Source organism: Engraulis encrasicolus, chromosome 8 (assembly GCF_034702125.1).
Source record: "Engraulis encrasicolus isolate BLACKSEA-1 chromosome 8, IST_EnEncr_1.0, whole genome shotgun sequence".
Taxonomy (NCBI): Eukaryota; Metazoa; Chordata; class Actinopteri; order Clupeiformes; family Engraulidae; genus Engraulis; species Engraulis encrasicolus.
Window position 1 is genome coordinate 14,800,012 of NC_085864.1, and position 22,401 is coordinate 14,822,412.

Genomic DNA, 22,401 nt, shown 5'->3' on the forward strand with positions numbered 1-22,401 from the left:
TTGTTATTTTTTGTTCGCCGTGTTTGTTTTTCTTTCGAAAGAGACCCACCATTTGCTCCGACTTCTCGGCCTTGTCCTTGATGTCCTTGATTTTGCCAAAAAGCTGTTGGATGGCTTTCTGCGCCTCCTCCAGTGCCTGGAAAAGAACAGAGAGAGGAGTGTGGGTGAGTATGTGTGTGTGCTTGAGAGAGGGAGAGGGAGACAGAGAGAGAGAGAGAGAGAGAGAGAGAGAGAGAGAGAGAGAGAGAGAGAGAGAGAGAGAGAGAGATGAGAGAGAGAGCGAAACGGAATGAAAGGGAAGAGAGAGAGCAAGAGCAAAGAGGCAGAGACACGGAGAGACACAGACAGATAGAAGGAAAGATAGAGGGAAAGAGAGATGCAGAGAGATAGAGAGAGCATGAGAGAGAGAGAAAGAGAGAAAGAGAAAGACACAGCTGTAGACAGAAAAGGAGTGTGAAAAAGAGGGCCGATCTGCAGTGACTGTGACTGCTCTATGGAGCCTCTGTGGCATTCTGAGAAGAATTTTTTCCAGTCTGTCTGTCGGCCTGACGCGTAGAGCCGACAACAAAAATAAGAGACATCTGTTGACCCGCTTCCTCGCCGCCAACATATCCAGTGTCTTATCAAAATAGAAGTGAGAAAGGGGAAAAAAAACGAGAGTCACATTCTCCACTTAACCCTGCTGAAACCTCACCAAATCACTTCACCATGTCTCACCAGTAAGGACGGAGCACAGTCCCCTGCCTGTCATTAGAGCTCCTAACCTGTGCTCTGGCCTTAGGTTGGAGATGGCAAAGCATGCCATTAAATGTCTTTGTTGTGGTTTGAGGCAATTGGATCTGATTTTACATTAAGGGTTGATGCCTCGCCCTGAAATCTATGCTCAGGTATTCAGGTTAGCAGACCTTGCGAATGCAATTAGTTTGAGGCTATGGCAAACCCAGATTTGTGGCATTCAGAGTTGTGACAACTGGAGTGCAGGAAGTCAGTCAGTTGGTGACATGATTCATGCAGATTCAAATACTTTCTAGGCAGCTAGTGGGCTTTTCAAGATGGCCTGGTAAACCGAAACCAAGTTATTCTTCTCAGTTTCTATTTGATGATCTTCTTCAGTCTTCACCTGGTGAACTAGCCACCTTGTACTGTATTTGATTTGCTGAGAGGGTCTGGCTTTGGTTTTGTTCATTTAGTAGGAAAGCCACACTCTCGGGTGTTATTCTTGTATTTCATTTTAGTGGGTTAGCATGACAGACAGATGTTTCGGCCTAGGCCTTCTCTTAAATTCTTCTTAACTTGGTCGGTTCTGTTGACACAGGTTCACAAGTAAGTAGAATATTACCAAACCAATAAGCAAACATTTATATGAGTGATGGGGACTGTGTGGGCCATGTTTGAACTGTAGTAGCAGGCATGCCACTGGACATGGCAAATAGCTTAATTTCAGTCTACTACACCAACAGAAAGAAAAAAACATGGTAAATGAGATGAACGTGAATGAACTAAATGACTATATGAAATAAACTGTAGTGTGACAGGGCTGGTTAATCAGGCTATGTTCAAGGTCCTGTAGGTAATTTTTATCTGATTCTGCAGCCAAATGTAGGATTCCTACCCTACCCAGTCTTAATTTAGCTGAAAGCATTTTGAGGTTTAGTCTCCCTAAATCCTCCCACATTTACTACCCAAGTCTGCAAGGGAAGAGAAGCCCACACACACACACACACACACACACACCCTTGCGCTGCACCGGCATAGCACAGCACAGCACAACACAGCAGGTAGGTAAGCCCAGGGATAAAAAAAGGAGTTCGGCATGATGAGAAAGAAAAACATCCTTCCTCCATCTGTTTAGAACATTCCGGAGCCTGGGGAAAGCCTAAACCCCTGCTGCCTCTACTCGCAGTTCACCCAGGTCACGGCTCCACCCAGGTCTGCCACAACAACAACACCCCATCCCCAAGACCCACTGCTTCCTTTTACTACACCCCACCAGCACCGCCTCCCTCAGACCCTCTCCTTCTTCCTCCAACAACAGACCACCTCCCCAACATCCCCACTTGTCCCCAAGTCCATCTCCTCCCTCCAACAACACCCCACCGCCACCTCAACAGCCAAGCCAAACCCAAGCATTTCCACTCTCACTTATACTCTCCCCATCTCTCACGCCAACCCATAGACTAGGGGTGTACATAATAATTGGTAAGTATCGATGCATCTATCCTATGGCCGACAATCGAATCAAATTGTATCGTGGGGCGTTCTTAAAGTATCGGAAATAATTCGATTATTGGCCCCTGCCCAATGCCCTAGCTCCATAACATAACAGAGGTGGAAAAGTAATTGGAAAAAATCAAGTCGAAGCGTATCGTATTGTGGGGCATTCTTAAGTATCGAAAATAATTGAATCGCTGCCTTCAGAAAACGTTATTGAAAGGTATCGTCATGGAGGCTGTGATTTACACCCCTACCATAGACAGACACTATGCTGCTGCACCACAACGCCAACATCCACACTCTCACACAGCCCCAATACTTTCTCCAACACAACCCATCCCTTCAGCCCTCTCCTGCCTTTAAACATTCCTTTGCCTATGTATATCCCCCAATGCCCCCTCTTAATCAGAGACACACATGTACACATGTCTTTGCTCCAACACCACCACCCCACAATCACCCCCTCTTAGCCCTTTCTGCCTAAAACATTCCCCCACACAGATGCATGCGTGCGCACACACACACACGCCCACACCGCCTCCCACTCTTGCCAATAGATACATATCGTATATGTCTATGCTCCGACCCCCATCTCCATGTTTGTCCCCCAGCCCCACTTTTTGCTGCCCTTAACATTCTCCACCCCCACTTCCATCCCACCCATCTCTCAAACTCCTACCCCCAGCTCTCCCCATATTTATCCCACTCCTACCTCCAAACCCTAACCCATACCTCAACTCAGCCAACACCCCAAACTCTTCTCCCAGGCCCACCACTACCACATCCAACAGACAAAAGATTTCCTAGAGAAACTCAGCTTTGGAATAGAAGTTGGACTGCAAGTCTCTCCTGTCACTAGCACTATAGAAATTGTGCTGAGACGATGTTTGGTACAACCAGCAGATGGCCAGGAAGCTGGAGTAGATGCAAATACAAATAGAATGGAAATAATAAGTGAAAGAAAGACTGCCGTGTTTTGATGCTTGATTATTTCACGAAGTGGAACTCTACTGTGATTAGTGGTGATGTGTCAAACTGGTCTGTTTGAAGTGGAGAGATGGCTGTGACTGCTAAATGTCTTTAAGGGGGGGAAAAGCTTAGCGGATGCCAGGCCACTAACTTGGATTGTTTGAGCCCTGTGAGACCAATACAGCAGGCTCAGGCTGTCTGTCTTTCTTTCTTTCTTTACTCTCTCGCTCTCTCTCTCCATTGCTCTTTCTTCCTCTCTCTTCTTCCCTTTACAGACGGATGGAATGCTAACAGCCGGCAACAGCTGCCCCTGGAATTTACCACTTTTACAAGCCTCCTAAAATCACAGGAGGACACACACATACTCTCCCTCTCTCTCCCTCTTCTCTTCTCTCTCTCTCTCTCACACACACACAGAATATGCACGTGTGAGCACCCACACACACACACACACACACACACACACACACACACACACACACACACACACACACACACACACACACACACACACACACACACACACACACACACACACACACACACACACACACACACGCTGACAGATTTGGCTGGGCCCTGGACAAAGACATCTGAAAGGGCCCCCCACCAAATACATGCAATGTAATGGGTGTAATGGGGCCCCCATCTCCCTTGGCCCGAGACAGCTGACTCCTTTGTCCCTCCTTGTCAGCTTACCTACACACACACACACACACACACACACACACACACACACACACACACACACACACACACACACACACACACACACACACACACACACACACACACACACACACACACACACACACACACACACACACACACACACACTCTCTCGGAGCATCTTAAGAGAAGCAGAGCTGGGGCAAGTTCAAGGGCAAAAGCCGGCCTTGGCATACCATTGTGCAATTGTGCAGTGGTTTCCAAACTTCTTCTGTTGGGACCCCCTTTGGGACCATCAAATATTTCCGTAAACCCCCCCTCCTCTTTTCCAAAGCCAGCCTTCCAATGTCCCTTAATATATTTGTTAATTAAAGGAACAGTAAATGTATTATTAATCATAGAAGTGAAACACAGAGAGAGAGAGAGAGAGAGAGAGAGAGAGAGAGAGAGAGAGAGAGAGAGAGAGAGAGAGAGAGAGAGAGAGAGAGAGAGAGAGAGAGAGAGAGTTGGGAACCTCTGCACTAAGCCATGTTTGACATCAACCCTTCCAGGTGGAATTACAGTGAGTTAATAGGTCACATAGGAAGCACTTTGCTGAACTTTTGCTGTCAGTTGTTGAGTGTTAATGTGTCTGCGTGTCAGGCTGAGCTGTTGAGTGGGACTGACTGTGAGAGCTGTGCAGCACTTTGTGTGGTTGTGTGTGTGTGTGTGTGAGTGTGTGTGTGTGAGTGTGTGTGTGTGGCGGGGGGACAAAAAGAGACACAGTTTTAGCTGTAAGTTCCGGACTGTGCATATGTATATGCGTGCACGGTGAACATCATGTGTGTGTCAATGTGTGAGGGGGCCTTCGCTTCCTAAGGACCCTGATCTGAAGGGGCTGCCTGTTTGGCTTGTGTCCAGGCGTTTTGTCCTGCCCGTCTACCTGCCCACCACCACAGCCGGCTGGGGAGTGGAGTGGAGTGGAGTTGAGAGCTTGGCTGTACTATGCTATATGTTGGTATTGCACACCTGAATGCCTGCTTGCCACAACCCCCGTGTTATTTTGCCTATTGTGGTTCCCTTAATGAAGATAGAGAAGGGAGATGGAGGAGGATGCGAGGAAGAAGTGAAGGGATGACAAGGGGTGTTACGTGTTTACTTCGTCCACAGAATCTGGTAAGCGTTCTATACATCCACATCCTGGTGGGAAACATAGTGGTTTTAAAACCTCCAACCTTAAAACCTACCTTCAATCACTTGCAGCTGGATGTGAACACATAGGCAGCAAAAAAAAATCACAGGCAAGACAGAGTCTCAGTTAAGCTGCCAGACTCTACATCTTAAAAGGTACACTGTGCAGGAAATGGTCAAAAAAGGTACTGCAACTATGCTGCTCATTGAAACTGTGTTGCCTATTGCCAAATTTGATCTTTTCATGAAAGTTTACTAAGTAATAAACAAATATTTTATGGTATGGCCAATGTACTGTCATTTTTGCAGCTAAAAATGGCTATTTCTGGAAATTCAAAATGGCGGACCATGGAGAAGATCCCCCTTTTCATGTATGAAAAGTGTAATTTTTCCAGTCATAATAAATGCTTGGAATTTGATGGTGGTGGCAAGTATTCACGAAAAAGGTAACATTAGTGAATGGGCAGCAAGAATTCTGGAAATAAACAACTAAAAATCAGCACTATAGTAGAGTCAGCACTATAGTAGAAAAATGCAATACTGGCATTATTGGATATTTGTACATTTTTGGATGGGACGGGAGAGGAGAGGAGGAACCACAAGTCCTGGCCCGACCGGACGGCACATGCGGAGTCCATTTGCAGGCCGGTTTGACTTTGGGGATGTTTCCCTTTCCTCTGCCTGGCCAGACAGGTTACATACTGTACTGCTCTGCTCTGCTGAGGAGGCCCAGACCCAAAAACTCAGACCGCCGAGTGCAGTCGGGTCCAGTCACTAAAGAGGAGCGTCCGGAGCTGTCTAAGGAACAGGATGCCCGATTGGATCCATATTTGGCTCCTGGCTCACGGCAGAGAAGAGCAGAGCAGAGTGCACCACAGCAGATGGGGTGGAGGAAACAAACATCTCCTCTCCTCTCCTCTCCTCTTCACTTCACTTCTCTTTTCTCCTCTACTCTTCCGTTCTCTCCACTCCTCTATTCTCCTTTCTTCTGCTCTTCTTTTCTCTCCACTCCTCTATTCTCCTCTCCTTTCCTCTCCACTCCTCTATTTTCCTCTCCTCTGCGTGTTTGAGGAAAACACCTGGGTCAAAGACGTGCAAAATGAAATTGTCATTCAGTGTAACGGATACCTTCTGCTGACTGTAACTGTAAAAAAAACATGATTTTTAAATTGTTTCAAGTGAATGGATGACAGCCGAGGCTTTCATGAATTCACTGGAAAAATAAATAAATAAAAAGAGTCATGTTTTTTACAGTTACAGTCAGCAGAAGGTATCCGTTACACTGAATGACAGTTACATTTGCACGTCTATGACCCACCTGTATCTCTGTGAGAGAGAGAGCAACACGGTGACTCGCGCTGAAAAGACCCGACAAACTGTGTCTTCTTGGCACATCAATCTTTGTATGACCAGTGCATGTAAAGAAATTGACAATAAACTTGACTTGACTTGACTTGACTCAATACGGCTTTATTAGAGGCTAAAATAGGAAGCAGAAGCTGTCAGGAGAGCGAGAGAGAGAAGAGAGAAGAGCTGGGAGAGGAGAGGAGAGGAGAGGAGAGAGGAGAGGAGGGAGACCAGACGAGACTATGGATGTGGCTTGGCGCTTGCGAGCACTGGAGGAGAGAGAACGTTCAGAGCTGAACCTGAGGTTGCATGCAGGATTTGAGGAGGAATGCGCAGCCTCGTGTCATTTTCTATGGAAAAAAGCACTCAGATATCAACTCCAAACAGAGGAGAATAGAGAGGAGAGAAAGGGAGATTGAAAGAGGAATCGAGAAACGAAGAGAACAAGAAAGATGTGGAGGGAGAGAGAGACAGAGGGAGAGCAAGAGAGATTCCGACGGAAAGAGAGAGAAGGGAAGTAAAAAGTATAAGTCTATAAACGGCAGACAAAAAATGAAACCCTTGCGCCACACGAGCAAGCAGTAAACCGGCTTTCCTGTGTTTAGGTTAAATATTTACGCTACATTCTCGCGGAGGCTCTCTCTAAGCATCCCTAATGAGGGAGCTCGCCATGCCAAAAGCCACACGAGACATGGCCCATCCCAGCTCAGCAGCTCAAACAAGCTCCCAAACGGCCATTAAACAAAACCCTCTCTCTCTCTCTCTCTCTCTCTGCCGTGCGAGCCGTCCATCTGCGGGGACCTAGGACGGCTTGCAGTTTTATATGGAACGTTTCTGGCTGGGGTTACTGTGGATTGGGAGGATGGAGGGCTAGTAGTGTGGGGAGTGTGTTGGAGATGTGTGTGTGTGGGGGGCGGTGTGTGTGTGGGGGGGCCGTATACATTTGCTGTTAACAGCCCCAAACTAGACGAAGGGGGGGATGTGCTGCGCTGTCTACTTCCACTCCACTGTAGGACTGTATGGCATAATTGACAACAAATGTTTGTGGTTCTGATGTTGACTCCGTCCCCACTCCCCATCCCACAATCTAAACCCCCACCTCTTTCCCACCCTCACCCCCAATCCCTATTCTACAACTCCCTTTCTTTCCACCAATCAACTCAAATATCTGATCAGATTCTTTCACAAATAATGTCCCCCATTCATCTGTTTATTAGGGCTGTAACAATACACTCAACCTTTGACCTACGGTGCCATACAACCCGCGATTTTTTAAAGGTATATTCTTTAATTATTTAATTGGCTTTTTTCACTTTGCAAACATTAAGAAACACTAGCTCATGGGCTTATTGGTAGAATGTCTTACAAAAGGCTATATATTTGAAAAGAAAAAATATGATTTGAAGATTGGACGCACAATCATGACTCTGCGTATCGCGATTTCTCGGTTCGATACAATATCGTTACAGCCCTAGTATTGTTTATCCAATCCCACCCCTCTCCATTTTGCTGACTTTCCGTTTCAGCTTCATTACTGATTTACAGTATAAAGTATAAATAACTTCAGTATAACTGACGGGCTTTGGAGCCTTCGTTATTGGAGTTCATTAATGAGGATCCAGAGGAAAAGTCTGTCACGAGTTAGAACAGGAACTACAGCTGCTGAGATGGGGGACCAGTGGTGTGTGTGTGTGTGTGTGTGTGTGTGTGTGTGTGTGTGTGTATGGAAAGTCAAGAAGTTGAAATCAAGAGGGCCAGTATGATTATGAGTACGGGTATGAGTGTGTGTGTGTGTGTGTGTGTGTGTGTGTTTGAAGTCAAGAAGCTGAAATCAAGAGGTGTGTGTGTGTGTGTGTGTGTGTGTGTGTGTGTGTGTGTGTGTTTGAAGTCAAGAAGTTGAAATCAAGAGGGCCAGTATGATTATGAGTACGTGTGTGTGTGTGTGTGTGTGTGTGTGTGTGTGTGTGTGTGTGTGTGTGTGTGTGTGTGTGTGTGTGTGGAGGGAGGTTTTGGCTGTCAGCTGGGTATAGCCCTAGTGCTAGTGCTCTCTCTGAAGGTCCACACTCCACAGCTGTGATGCCCCGTCAGAAAGCGGAGAGTTTTAGGAAGCCAGGGGAAAACAAAAGAGGGCTTGGAAACCAGTGTGTGTGTGTGTGTGTGTGTGTGTGTGTGAGAGAGAGTGTGTGTGTGTGAGTATGTGTGTGTGAGTGTGTGTGTGTGAGAGAGAGAGAGTGCGCATGATTGTGTGTGTGGCATTTAAACAGGGAGAACATCTGTGGTGTGAACAGTGCACAGAAGACTGGTGTGTGTCTGTGTGTGTGTGTGTGTGTGTGTGTGTGTGTGTGTGTGTGTGTGTGTGTGTGTGTGTGTGTGTGTGTGTGTGTGTGTGTGTGTGTGTGTGTGTGTGTGTGTGTGTGTGTCCCTTCCTTTCAGTGCAGTCTCACATCAAAGTGGGGACAAGTTGCACAGCAACACGCAGCAAAAACACAGATCTCAGACTCGCACAGCTCTCGTGCTCCCCCATCTCCCATGACTCAAGGCTTTTTCCACAGGACAAGCTGCCACATCTGAATTTACTTCCACACACATATGCAGACACGCACAAAACACTAACACAGCTCACCAAACACATGCAAAAAACACACAAAAAATAACGGTCACAGTCAGAGCACACAAACAAAAAAAAGGCACGTGCGTACGCGCACGCACACACACACACACACACACACACACACACACACACACACACACACACACACACACACACACACACACACACACACACACACACACACACACACACACACACACACACACACCAGATGTAAACATATTTACATACACACAAAACACTAGCACTGCTTCACCAACACGTAGACAAACACATGCAGAAACACAAAAACACACTTAAACAGCATGCAAACAGACCCCTGGGCCCAAAATAATAAGGCACACATGCAACTACACTCACAAAAGACACAACACATATTTACACACTTGCATACACACAAAACACACTCGAACACATACAAGTGGACACTCAACACACACACACACACACACACACACACACACACACACACACACACACACACACACACACACACACACACACACACACACACACACACACACACACACACACACACACACACACATACACACACACACACACACTATATGGGTGGTTGACATGACGCCCTTTTTTTACTAAACATTAGTTAAAAACCTACAAAATTGATATTTTTCCTCTTGAAAACAAATATAAATGAAAGAAGATGTGGTACATCATGTTTCATAAAAGTCTTAGATGAGAAGAAACATTTTTGTTCAGATTTATGGAAAGGTTTATATGTCAAATGTCCTCTGGTATGACTGTAACATTAATACAGCCTGGAATATATACAGCTATAAAATAAACCAACAACATTTTGAATCATTTATAAAGCATTTGGCAAGACTGCATAAATATTAACCTTATATTAAAAAATCAGTACAATACAGTAATATTAACAAAAAGTTCAATTTCGTAACACAAATTGCGTCCTGCGGGGTGACATGTAAGTCAGGTTTGTGGACGGGCAGCTGCAAGGCCAACTACAAGGGTCTTAAAGACAGGCTCCTCACCAGTTATACCTCAGTTAGAGTGGTGTGGAAGTTTAAGGTGACTATTAACCTCTTAATATGTATACATATTGCAATGTTTCTGTCACACAATGCTTAGGTTCATTTATGGCGTCCCGTGGTGGGACTGCTCTTATGAAGGAAAAAAAGTTTTTTATGAGTGAAAACACATATGAAGGTTAAACGCAATATCATTATCTAGTCAGCATCAGCTCGGAGGTCAGTCACGAATACAAAAGGATTAAAATGGCCACAATGCAGTGAATATCCTGTGGTGTGACTTCATGTCTTGTGGTGCGACATGGTGTGGCATTGTGTTACTCAATCCTTACTTATTTTTCATGCATCATGCAAGGATATAAGGATACCAGAAGATTTATTTGTCAAATTCACACAATTATTACAAGTAACACAGAGAAAAAATGCAGTAAAATCAGTTGTCTGCCTGTACGATGCATAGGCGTGTGTGGGTGGGGGTGGGGGTGCGGGTGGGTAGTAGAGGATGACATTTTTCAGGAATTCCCGTGGGTCCCGCGGGTCCTGCAGGATTCCCGCGGGATGGGAGTCAAAATTTTAAAGATGAACGGGAACGGGCAGGAGCGGGAATAAAAATGAATGAGAGCGGGAATGCTCGCTTATTTTTTCATTAAAAAAGCCTATGAAACGGGAGTGGGATTGATTTTGAGTGGGAGTGGGCAGGATTGGGAAACATTCTTTTCAGGAGTGGACGGGATGGGATTTGTTTCTTTTACTCCAGTCCGGGATGGGACAGGATGGGATTTTTTTTCTGGGACCGGGATGGGACGGGAGTGAAAATCCACTCCCGTGTCATGCTCTAGTGGGTAGTAGTGTGTGTGGGGTGGGGGTTAAAGGAACAATAGCAGAAAGAGCATTGGGGGTATGTTTGTGCAGAATATTAATCATTTTATTGTATCTTACAGAAATGTCACACCAATGATGTCACACCGCAGGACACATTTTCCCAAAAATGGCAAAAATTAGGTGAAATTCCACGGACCACTGACATCCCCATTTTTTTTCTATTTTTTTTTCAATTTTTCAGGAATTGGAATATGCTACCTCCTTCAAGTGTGTTACGGCCTTAAATGTCAACCACCCATGTAACACACGCAAACACAATCTCTCTCTCACACAGACATACAAGCACACACACACACACACGTTGTATTGTCGGTCCACCCCCTCGGCTCACACAGCTAGTAGGGATGGCACAAACCGCACCGAAAACCGAAACCGTACAATTCACACACATACCGAACCGAACCGTGCAATCCATCGCAAACCGCAATTCATGTACTGCCCAGAAAAATATGTAAAACAGAGATTCTAGGAGTATCTTATCCAGTCTCTCTGATTAAAACATTAGCGTATAAGACCAAATCAGAGGATGACACAATTAAAATCACACCATTTTCACATTATAAGCCTATACAAACCATATGTAGGATATTTAGTGATAAGTCCTAGCCAGTGCACCATTTATCATGAACTAAAAAAAAAGAACCGTAGAGAACCGAAAACCGTGACCTTGACACCGCGATATGAACCGAACCGTGAATTTTGTGAACCGTACCACCCCTAACAGCTAGGAATATCATCATGGGGATGATCCTTGGGGAGTGCACTGCAGTAGTCTGGGAGCAGATGCCTCGCTCCACCCATGGCTACTCCTGATAACCACACACTCAGACTAAACAACACACTGGAATATACTGGACACACTCACTCCCCAGCCCAGACACACACACACACACACACACACACACACACACACACACACACACACACACACACACACACACACACACACACACACACACACACACACACACACACACACACACACACACACACTTACTACGGTAGATTACACACACACACTCTCTCTCTCTCTCTGAGTCCCACTGTGGGGACGTCGGAGGGGTGGTGTGTGTGTGTGTGTGTGTGTGTGTGTGTGTGTGTGTGTGTGTGTGTGTGTGTGTGTGTGTGTGTGTGCATCTCTCTCTGTCTCTCCACAAATACACCCCATCACACACACACACACACACACACACACACACACACACACACACACACACACACACACACACACACACACACACACACACACACACACACACACACACACACACACACACACACACACACACACACACACACACCTCCCTGTCTGCATTCCCTTTCAGCACCCACCCATGTCATACAAGCCCACCCCCTAACCCACCCACTCACAGGGGTCTTTCCATCTGAGTAGAGACCCTGTGCTCCTCTCCCCCATGTCTGATGGAAACATATCAAACGGCACCGCTGGAGTGTGTGTGCCTGTTGTGGCGTGTGTGTGTGTGTGTGTGTGTGTGTGTGTGTGTGTGTGTGTGTGTGTGTGTGTGTGTGTGTGTGTGTGTGTGTGTGTGTGTGTGTGTGTGTGTGTCGGGACGTGTCTGTGGGAAAATCTAAGTGTTACTGACAAAAAAGTATGATTGCTTAATATGCATGGAAACATCCCAGTGGGTGTCTTGGGAGTCTGTCTATGGATCTGTGTGGGAAACAACTGACAAGCGTCAACAAGCGTCACCGTCCAAAACTAATACTGTAGTAAGCTTAATAATTAGGCAATGAAGGGTTATGGCTGTCAAATGTGACAAACAACAGGCAAAAGAACCGTCCCAATCCGCCAAATAAAAGAGAGGCAATTATTAGCAACTTCCACAAGTGTATTTGTCGGGCAGAAAGCAGGGAGCAATTACTTTGACTTTGACTTGATAACTGTCTATTACAGTGTTTCTCAACAGGGGCTCTACTGCCAACCAGGGGGTGATAGGGAGGCCTGGGGGGGCCTTCAGAAGGATAAAGCTATGTTGGGGGGTGGGGTGGGTGGGGGTGGGGGTGCTCAATTGCCATTGGGGGTCATTAATCTATTCTATTTTTTAATACTGAGGGGGGCATTGGCAGGCTTATGAGGTCAAGGGGGTGTTGGAAGGCTTACGATGAGGTCAAGGGGCCGATTGTTCAAAAAAGGTTGAGAACCACTGCTATTAGGAAATGATGGTAAGTGCACCACGCCGGAGGTCTTTCAGCCCTGTATCTCTGCATCTTGGTGGTTACTGCTTGGTGCTGACAGGGGCTGATTTTCAACAAGTGGTTCCTGACCACACACACCAGAGCTTGACTACAGTAGACCACTTCTCCTCCTCTCCTCCTCAGCCTTTTCTCTCATCATGTCTTCCCAATCAGGTGTCAGATTTCCCTTTGCTCATCCTGGTCCCAATAAAGAAAGCCAAATATTAATCAACATAACTACCTATTTTCATCGGGGGGAAAGTAAATAAATAAATATATAAAATGAAAAGCCGTCTAGACTTTTTCCCTTTTTATATTTCCACCAGCCTCCAAGAAACAGCAGAAGGTCGGGAACGGTTTGGAGAAAAAAAAGGGGGTGGGAGAGACATAAAAATGGTGTTTGCGGATGGAATCATCTGGTGAAAAACAGGGAAATAATGTCTGCCCTGCTTTCCACCAGACAAGAGTGGAGAGGAGCGACGAGAGGAATTTGAAGCTGGGGATGGGATGGGATGGCGGGAGGCTGAGGCTGAGGCTGAGGCTGAGACTCGCCTCTTAACCCTGAGCTGCTCCTCCTGACTCATCCTGTCCTTTTCCATGGAGGAGAAGGTGGAAGATGGGACACAGCAGCAGCAGAGAGCAGAGAGGGGAAATGTGACTATAGTGATGCTGCCTGTATGATTGGATGAACCCGGGGGAACCACCAAGCGGTGACAGCCACCAGCACCACCGTATCACTACACTACACCATCATGACCACTTTCTCCATCACACTCTCACTCACTGGAGGTGGAGAAAGGGCCAAAACCATCTCTTTGTGATTTACACTGGCTGACATAATCAAGGATAAATGGATGGTGTCCTACCGTCTTAATTAATATTAGTGTCGGATTCATGCAAAATGTAGTTATTGGGTTCTACCTTGGCACTAAGAAAGACAGCACACCAAGTTGTATTCAAATCTCGGTCGGTCGGGCCCCAAATGATCTGATTTCATGTGAATGAGTTGACCCCATTGTCATTGTGACACAGCACTCCACAGCACAGGGTGCTCACTGCAATCAACGAAATTGCATTTATGCCTCACCCCTGCAAGGGGGCAACCCCAAAAAGGCTCACATACAAACATAGACAGGCAGATGTATAGCTAGACAGACACAAACCAGATGTAGACAAAAAACTAGATAGGCTGGGATCCTAACCCTGAACTCCTGACTCATACTGTCCTTTTCCATGGAGGAGGAGGTGGAGCATGGGACACACCACTGAACACAGAGGGGAAACGTGACTATAATGATGGATGCCTCTATGGTCCGATGGAGCCAGATTCTTTTTTGCCTTTATTTCTGACAAGACAGTGGAGGAGAGACAGTAAATGAGTGGGGAGAGAGAGACAGGGAAGGATCGGCAAATGGCCTTGGCCAGAATCGAACCTGGGTCGCCAGCGTAGGAGCCCAGTGCCCTAACGTTAGGCCACAGCAGGGCCTGGAGCCAACTTCTAAAGGGGAGAACCACGAAGCGGTGACAGCCACCATCACCACCATATCTCACACCATCATGACCACTTTCTCCATCACACGCTCACATACACTACAACCATCTTTATCACCGCACATTCAACACAAACACAATGCACACACACACACACACACACACACACAAGTACAGCCACCATAATTCTACCTCTCTCTCGCGTACAAAACAGAGACAGACAGATGAATAGCCAGACAGACATAAAACAGATGTAAACAAAAAATACATGATCCATCATCCTAACCCCTTCTGACTCATTTAGTTCATTTCCATGGAGGAGGAGGAGGAGGAGGAGGAGGAGGTGAGAGGTACACAGTAGCAGATGGAAATGTGACTCTAGTGATGGATGGACGGTCAGATGGGAACCCCTAAACCCCTGACAACCACCTTCACCACCACATCCAGCCCCTCTCTCTCTCTCTCTCTCTCTCACACACACACAGACACACCCACACACACATACACACTTGCAAACAAACAGAAAAAAACACAAGCATTTAAATGCACACAGCCAGCTACACAGCAAGACATACAGTTATTCAACAGCTCACGACGGTACACAACATGTACAATAATAATAATAGCTTCATTTTATATAGCGCCTTTCAAAACACCCAAGGTCACTTAACATAATATCAGTACAAGTATGTGCAAGTATGTAGGTGTGTGCTTGTGGAAGGAGATCTGTTTTAAGGTGTTGTTTAAAGATGGCCAATGAAGCGGCATTTTTAATGTGGCTGGGTAGGTTATTCCAGAGGAGTGGGGCAGCTACATGAAAGGCTCTGTCACTGGAGGCCTTGTGTCTGGTGCAAAGAACAGACACATGAAGATGGACGAAAAAAACTTGCACACAAGCAAAAATAGCTTGAATAGACAGATCCATATCCATATTCATATCCATATCCATATCCATATCCATCCAGACAGACAGACGTAGTCAAAGAATAGAGGTTGCCCTGCCTGCAGTGTTGCAGCTGTGGCCTGCTATGCTGCCCAGACAGGCAACAGGCACCCCATGCCTCCCTGATGAGGAAGGCACCAGGGAGGCCAGAGCCATCCCTCATGCTCACAGAAACCCCTCTTAAACACACACACACACACACACACACACGCACGCACATGACATGCACACACACGCACACACACACACACACACACACACACACACACACACACACACACACACACACACACACACACACACACACACACTAAGCCTCACCCACTTACTCATCATCCTTCACCCTCAAAGATCCATCTCTGACACACACACACACACACACACACACACACACGCACGCACATGACATGCACACACACGCACACACACACACACTAAGCCTCACCCACTTACTCATCATCCTTCACCCTCAAAGATCCATCTCTGACACACACACACACACACACACACACACACACACACACACACACACACACACACACACACACACACACACACACACACACACACACACACACACACCACATCCATCAAATGACCGCCTTCAGACTGCTCTCCTTTGCGCCCCCCCCCACACACACACACACAGCACCACTGTCTTTACATCCCATTCCAGCTCACCTCTGCACACCCAGAAAACTCCCTTTTCACCCTTCCTCTCATCCCATCACAGTCAGCAGCACACAACCCCAATAACCCCACCTTAAACTTAATGTCCCCTTCTAGCGCCCCCCCCCCTCCCCCCACCTCTCCTATACACCCCTCTTCAGCTCTGCCAAACTCCCTCTTCATCCCCCTGCTCCCTTGCATCACAGTAAGTACCGAACACAGACACACAGACACACACAGACACACACACGCACACACAGACACAGCAGGGAGGACCCGGTCTGTGGAATCTGCCATGGCACGGACCCCTAGCAGTAATCTGCTACCTTCATTTAGCAGACTCCCAGCCAGCCATCCGTCCCCGTCCTCTCCTGTCTGACAATCTGTGGCTCCAGTCCACGCACAGCACTACTCGCACTCGAGCGCACACACACACACACTCTGCTTACATGCTAGTTTAGTCAGCCACACACACACCACCCGACACAGTGACCTAGATTAACCCACTGGCATAAGACACACACACACACACACACACACACACACACACACACACACACACACACACACACACACACACACACACACACACACACACACACACACACACACACACACACACAGTGTTGACAGCTTTCAGTACATCCGGCACACAAGCAGAGACAGTGGCATAGATGACACACACACACATACACATAAACACACGCACTCACGTACACAGAGTAGTCCATCAACAATTCACAACAATGCAGACTGGCTTACATCTTACATTTCCAGACAGACTCACGTGGAGAGATATCCATCAGCTGGACATGTGGTGTTTTTGAACTTTTCAGACGATACCAAATCATGTTCCTTGCCACTAATGCATTATATTTCAGAGGATGGAGCCGGTATAACTTGATTAATGTCGAGTTAATGTAATTACATGTACAATTTATCATTTATACCCAATTACATAATACTATTACACTAATCTCACCACACATCGCAAATTAGTGTGACAGTGCCTGTGCAGAGCGGTACAGCTGTGACTGGAATCAAATTGTACCTATTATATTTATCAGTTATTTCTACTTACATGATAATATGATATTAATTACACACTAATGTGATATTGCTATACTAGACAGCAGCTGAGGAGTAGGGGTAAGGCTCTGATTGGTTAATGACCAAGCGCCCCTGCTGGAGCACATGGGAGTGTGTGTGTGTGTGTGTGTGTGTGTGTGTGTGTGTGTGTGTGTGTGTGTGTGTGTGTGTGTGTGTGTGTGTGTTACTGACCTGCCGTCCATCCTGGCCGACATTGGTTTGTCCCCTCACCACCGTCCTGATGTTGTCGTCCAGACGTCTGGGGACAGTAAACAGCAGTGTTAATATGGAGGGGGGAAAGCCCCATTAGTTACAAAGTCACACGCACGCACACACGGACGCATGGGGGTCATTTCACGTGAAATCAGACACTTTGGGACCCAACCGACACGGATATCAATCATACTTGCTGTGTCTGTTAAGGAGCAAGGTAGCACCCCAGAACTGCATTTGTGTGAATCTGACACCAATATTTAGGGAGAAACAGACTAGCAAAGGTTTACATATGAGGGTAGGACACTATGCATTCAGCCTTGATTATATCAGTCAGTGTAAGTCACAAAAGGATGTCTGAGGTGTTGTTTGAAAGCTCTTTTCTGGCTTTACAAATTACACACACAGCATGGAATACAACAACCGTCAGAATATGAATTATGATACATTGAAAAGTTAAAAAATGAATATAAAAAACCTTATATTTTAAAATGGCTGGTTTCTTGTCTAAACATAGCCTGTAAGGTCATAAACAACACCTGAAAATGGGGTGTTTGGTTCTTTATTCATTTCAGAGATAATGGGACATAAAGGTTGAAATGAGTTGTAATGAAGTAGTAATAGGAGTAGTGTCAGGGACATGACAGGACAGGCCATCTGGCATAACAGGCATTTTCCCGGTGGGCCCTGCACCCTCGTCGGCCCCTATTCCAGGTACTCAAAAACTACACGGCTTCTGCCCATTGTCAATGGACACAGTGGAAGCTAGACCATTTTCAGCATTCAGAGAAGGCAGGGTTGAAAGAATAAGCTCAGTAAAGGAATTTTCTAAATGTTCTAGCATAAAAGGGTATGTTGTAGCTGTATATGATGGCAACTAGTGGCTAGCATGTGTTGAGGAATGTATGCCGAGCACTGGAGAGGTGAAACTGAACTTCCTGCATCCTCATGGACCATCTCCATCCTTCACATATTCCGATAGACATGCTGTCATGTGATATTACTATGGTATTACCATATCATTACTAGGTGATTTGAATGATGTTTTTTTGAGTCCCATTATCTCTGAAATGAATACAGAACCAAACACCAGCATTTCAGGTGTTGTTCATGACATTGCAGGCTATGTTTAGACAAGGAACTGGCCATTTTAAAATGTTATTTTTTATATTCAATTTTTAATTTTTAAATTTATGATAATTCATATTCTGAGGGTTGTTGTATTCCGTGCCGTTTGTGTAATTTGTAGAGCCAGAAAAGAGCTTTCAAATAACACCATGGACATTTTTGTGACTTACACTGCCTGATATAATCAAGGCTGAATGCATAGTGTCCTACCCTCATATGTAAACCTTCGCTAGTCTGTTTCTCCCTTAATATTGGTGTCAGATTCACACAAATGCAGTTCTGGGGTGCTACCTTGCTACTAAACAGGCACAGCAAGTATGATTGAAATCTGTGTCGGTCAGGTCCCAAAGTGTCTGATTTCACGCGAAATGACCCATGGACGTATGCACGCGCGCACACAAGAGCGCGCCCACATGCACACACACACACGGTGATACAGATCTATTGGGTCACTCACCTGATTTTCAGCCGGATCTTGTTCACGACATCATCTATGTTAGCTAGTGACTGAGGGTGGAGGAAAAATAAAAAGAAGAGGAGGAGAAAGAAGAAGAAGAAAAACTGATAAGTTAAGTCAAGTTAAGTAGTACACATTAAAGTACATTTCATTGTGAATCAACCATTGACTGTACAGGCAAGACGTTAACTGCACACAATGAATTGCAAGTATTTGTTTGGGACCATTGCACCACCCCGTGGACAGTCAGCAGTATAACCACCACATATGCTTTCTGATAGGAAAACTCAAGGACAGGCTACTACAGTGTTTCCCATACATTGAGGAAACTATGGCGGCCCGCCATAGTTTAAATTTGGCCGCCATAGTTTCTGAAAATGTAAAAAAAAAAAAAATTTTTTTTTTTTTTTACATTTTTTTTTTTTTTTTTTACGATTTCCGTTTTTGTTAAAAACGATTTAAATTACGATTTCCTTCGCATTTTCCTCCTGGAGTAAATACATCCTATAGAGAAAACCACAAGTGCTTGAAAGACAGAGGGATCAAAAGCCTAGTCAAGTTGTTGTAGTTAACTTGGGTTTGGGAGCAATAAAAAAAACCTTCAGAGAAGGGACAGTTTGGATGAGTTTACTAACACTCCCCAGGCTTTGTTTTACAGTTGTAATGAGTTAGGTGACAGGCCTTCATTGACACGGCAGAGGAGACATCGGGCTGCATATAGAAATGAATGTGTAATGAATGTGAATATAGACATAAATGTGTAATATGTTGTTCAGCCCTTTTAATGAGGAATTTTGAAAAACTGGCCCTACGACCAGCACCCCTCATGTAGAATGTGTACGCTTATGTGTACTCTTAATTCTTATCTCTGGTCCTATTTTGTTTTATTATTTTTTTCATTACATAGACCGAAAGCTTGGCCTATTAAAAAGAACACAAAGGGGATTTAAGTGTGCAGACATTTTTCTTTCAATTTTACACAGTTTTTGTTTATGTTTGGCACCTTTTAATCGAGAGTGCGGTGTGATCCGGCTATACACAGATTACATAGACCCCTGCATGAGGGATGAATGAAACTGTGTTGTAAACAGAAATGATACACTGTACTGCATTTGTTTTTTAAATATAAATGACAATGTACTACTAATATCATGGGTAAAATGTTATGTAGCCTTATTTCTCAAAGTATAAATGGCTGAAATGTAGGCCTAGCCCTATAGTTTCTCCATGTGCCAATGTCATACTGTACTCATTGTTTTGCCATTTTGCATTTACACTGCGTGAATACAACCCCCCCCCCAAAAAAAGGCCCGCGTGAAAAGACCCCCCCCCCCCGCCCCCCCCCCCCCCCCACCCCCCCCCCCCCCCCCCCCCCCCCCCGGAAAAAAAATCCCGGCTGCCCCCATAGTTTCCAAAATCTCTGTGGGAAACACTGTACTAGCATCTGCACACTAAAGAATGGTATTGCACATTAATATATCACTTCGATGTCTTCAAGCATAAACACTAGTATTGCTTTCATCAATACGTGAAGAGATTATGACGTCACATCACTGACAAAACTGACATACGTGAAGAGATACAGATGCAAAGTTCAATCTCTCTTTCAAAAAACTCTGTTGGTTTATCACCAGAACATTTACTCTTACTTGTTCTGTGGGAAATAGCGTATTGATGTATTCCACAGCATTGAAGTCTGGTCTGTCAAGCGGATCTTGGCTGGGGAATACCTTTAAAAAAACGAAACAAAAACCCAGTAAACATCACAACATTAGTGCTGATCTGACAGATCTTCAAAGGAACAGTTATCGATATGCTGTAGTGAACGGGTTGGTTTGTTTAGACCAACATGACACATGAGAGCAATGGTAGCTGTTTTCAAGCCTATACATTCTATAAAATAGATGGCATTTGACAAGAGTGACAATCTGTCTGACAGAACAGAAGCTAGCTGGCTAATGATGAGTTAGCAGCTAACCATAACAGCCATTCAAGCAGTAGTTTCACAGCAAGATACATCACTCATGTGCTAAATAGGCAAAGCTGGCTGACACACAATACGCCAGTAATATTTCAACGATGTATGCATATCAGGAATGAGGCCAGGTGATGTTTCCAGATGGTCAGCTCAGCTCCAAGACCAAGGCTGGTATGATATGGAGAATCGTAAGAAAACAGACATGGTAGGATTACCTGCTCTATGGCCAGTTGCACTTCAGGTGACAGGTGCAAAATTGCTTCCAAATCCTCCGCAAATTCCAACTCGTCTTCCTCCATGACAGACATAATAACAAGAAACCCGAAACTGTTGTAGCATCAAATTCACTACTGTGGTTTAGTTTGTAGCGTCACTGACAACGTCGCATTCTTACTTCCTGAACGTGAAGACTTGTGGGATGCAGGAAGACCGTCGGCCAGCCTGTCAGCGCAGCCAATAGCAGTGCGTTTACATTATAAGCATGGAATTATGCACATAAGGCCCATTATAAACATGTCCTGAACCATTGACGTGTATCAATAACTTGAACCAAAGCCACCAGTAGGTCATAGTGTGTGCTCAATTGATTGCAACTGACTTATAACTACAATTTTATTTATTGAAAAAGACAGGGCAGGTAATTTACATTATAAACAGGGCTCTAAATGAACATTTTTCAGCACCAGTCAAAATGGCTAATAGATGTATAGATGTTAATCTTACTATCCTCCTCCATGACAGCATGGTACCATCTCGTCGCATTGGTCCCTTAGGGCGCCATTGGGGGCTGCCCCGTTGCACGGGTGAGGCATAAATGCAATGTCGTTGTGTGCAGTGAACACTTGTGTGCTGTGGAGTGCTGTGTCACAATGACAATGGGAGTTGGACTTTCCCAGTTGGGCTTTCACTAGCCAAACACACACATCCTGAAGGGTCAAAGTGGTTAGTAAGTTGGTCTTTTCAGCCAAACTCCAAATTCACCAGTTATGGCTTGTGAGCTGGTGTACTGATTATATATAAACATGGGTGGACCAAAAGTAGATCAGAACTAGCAGTGTATTGTAGCTACAACAGAGTAGATAGATGCCAGAGCTGGTGTACGTGAGAAGTGTATTCGTTGGGGGGAAAAAAGTCAAATGCTTGAAGATCTGAAGTTGAGGGAATGCTTATTAATACACATTAAATAATAGCCTTGCATCAACAAGCTAACGAAAAATTACATAACACACAAGAAGATTTACCAAACAACGTTTGGCAGTACCTTTATTTTCAAGGTGAAAACATCAGTGATTTGTAGTTTATGAAAAAAGAAAAGAAAACCAACATACAGTAGAGTGAGTGATGGCAAGTTTGGTAACATAA

General features: G+C 45.2%; 1 protein-coding gene across 1 annotated transcript in view; it reads right to left on the reverse strand.

Annotated features, from left to right (window-relative positions):
* Window positions 1-21,419, reverse strand: part of vps53 (VPS53 subunit of GARP complex) — a 75,434-nt gene extending 54,015 nt beyond the window's left edge. The window contains exons 1-5 of the mRNA XM_063205025.1: window positions 21,255-21,419; window positions 20,711-20,791; window positions 19,062-19,111; window positions 17,456-17,522; window positions 50-136 (exon numbers count right to left, since the gene is read on the reverse strand). Of these exons, the coding sequence (XP_063061095.1) occupies window positions 50-136; window positions 17,456-17,522; window positions 19,062-19,111; window positions 20,711-20,791; window positions 21,255-21,347 (378 nt within the window). The 5' untranslated portion in view covers window positions 21,348-21,419. The remainder of the gene's footprint in view (window positions 1-49; window positions 137-17,455; window positions 17,523-19,061; window positions 19,112-20,710; window positions 20,792-21,254) is intronic.
* Window positions 21,420-22,401: the final 982 nt, after the last annotated feature.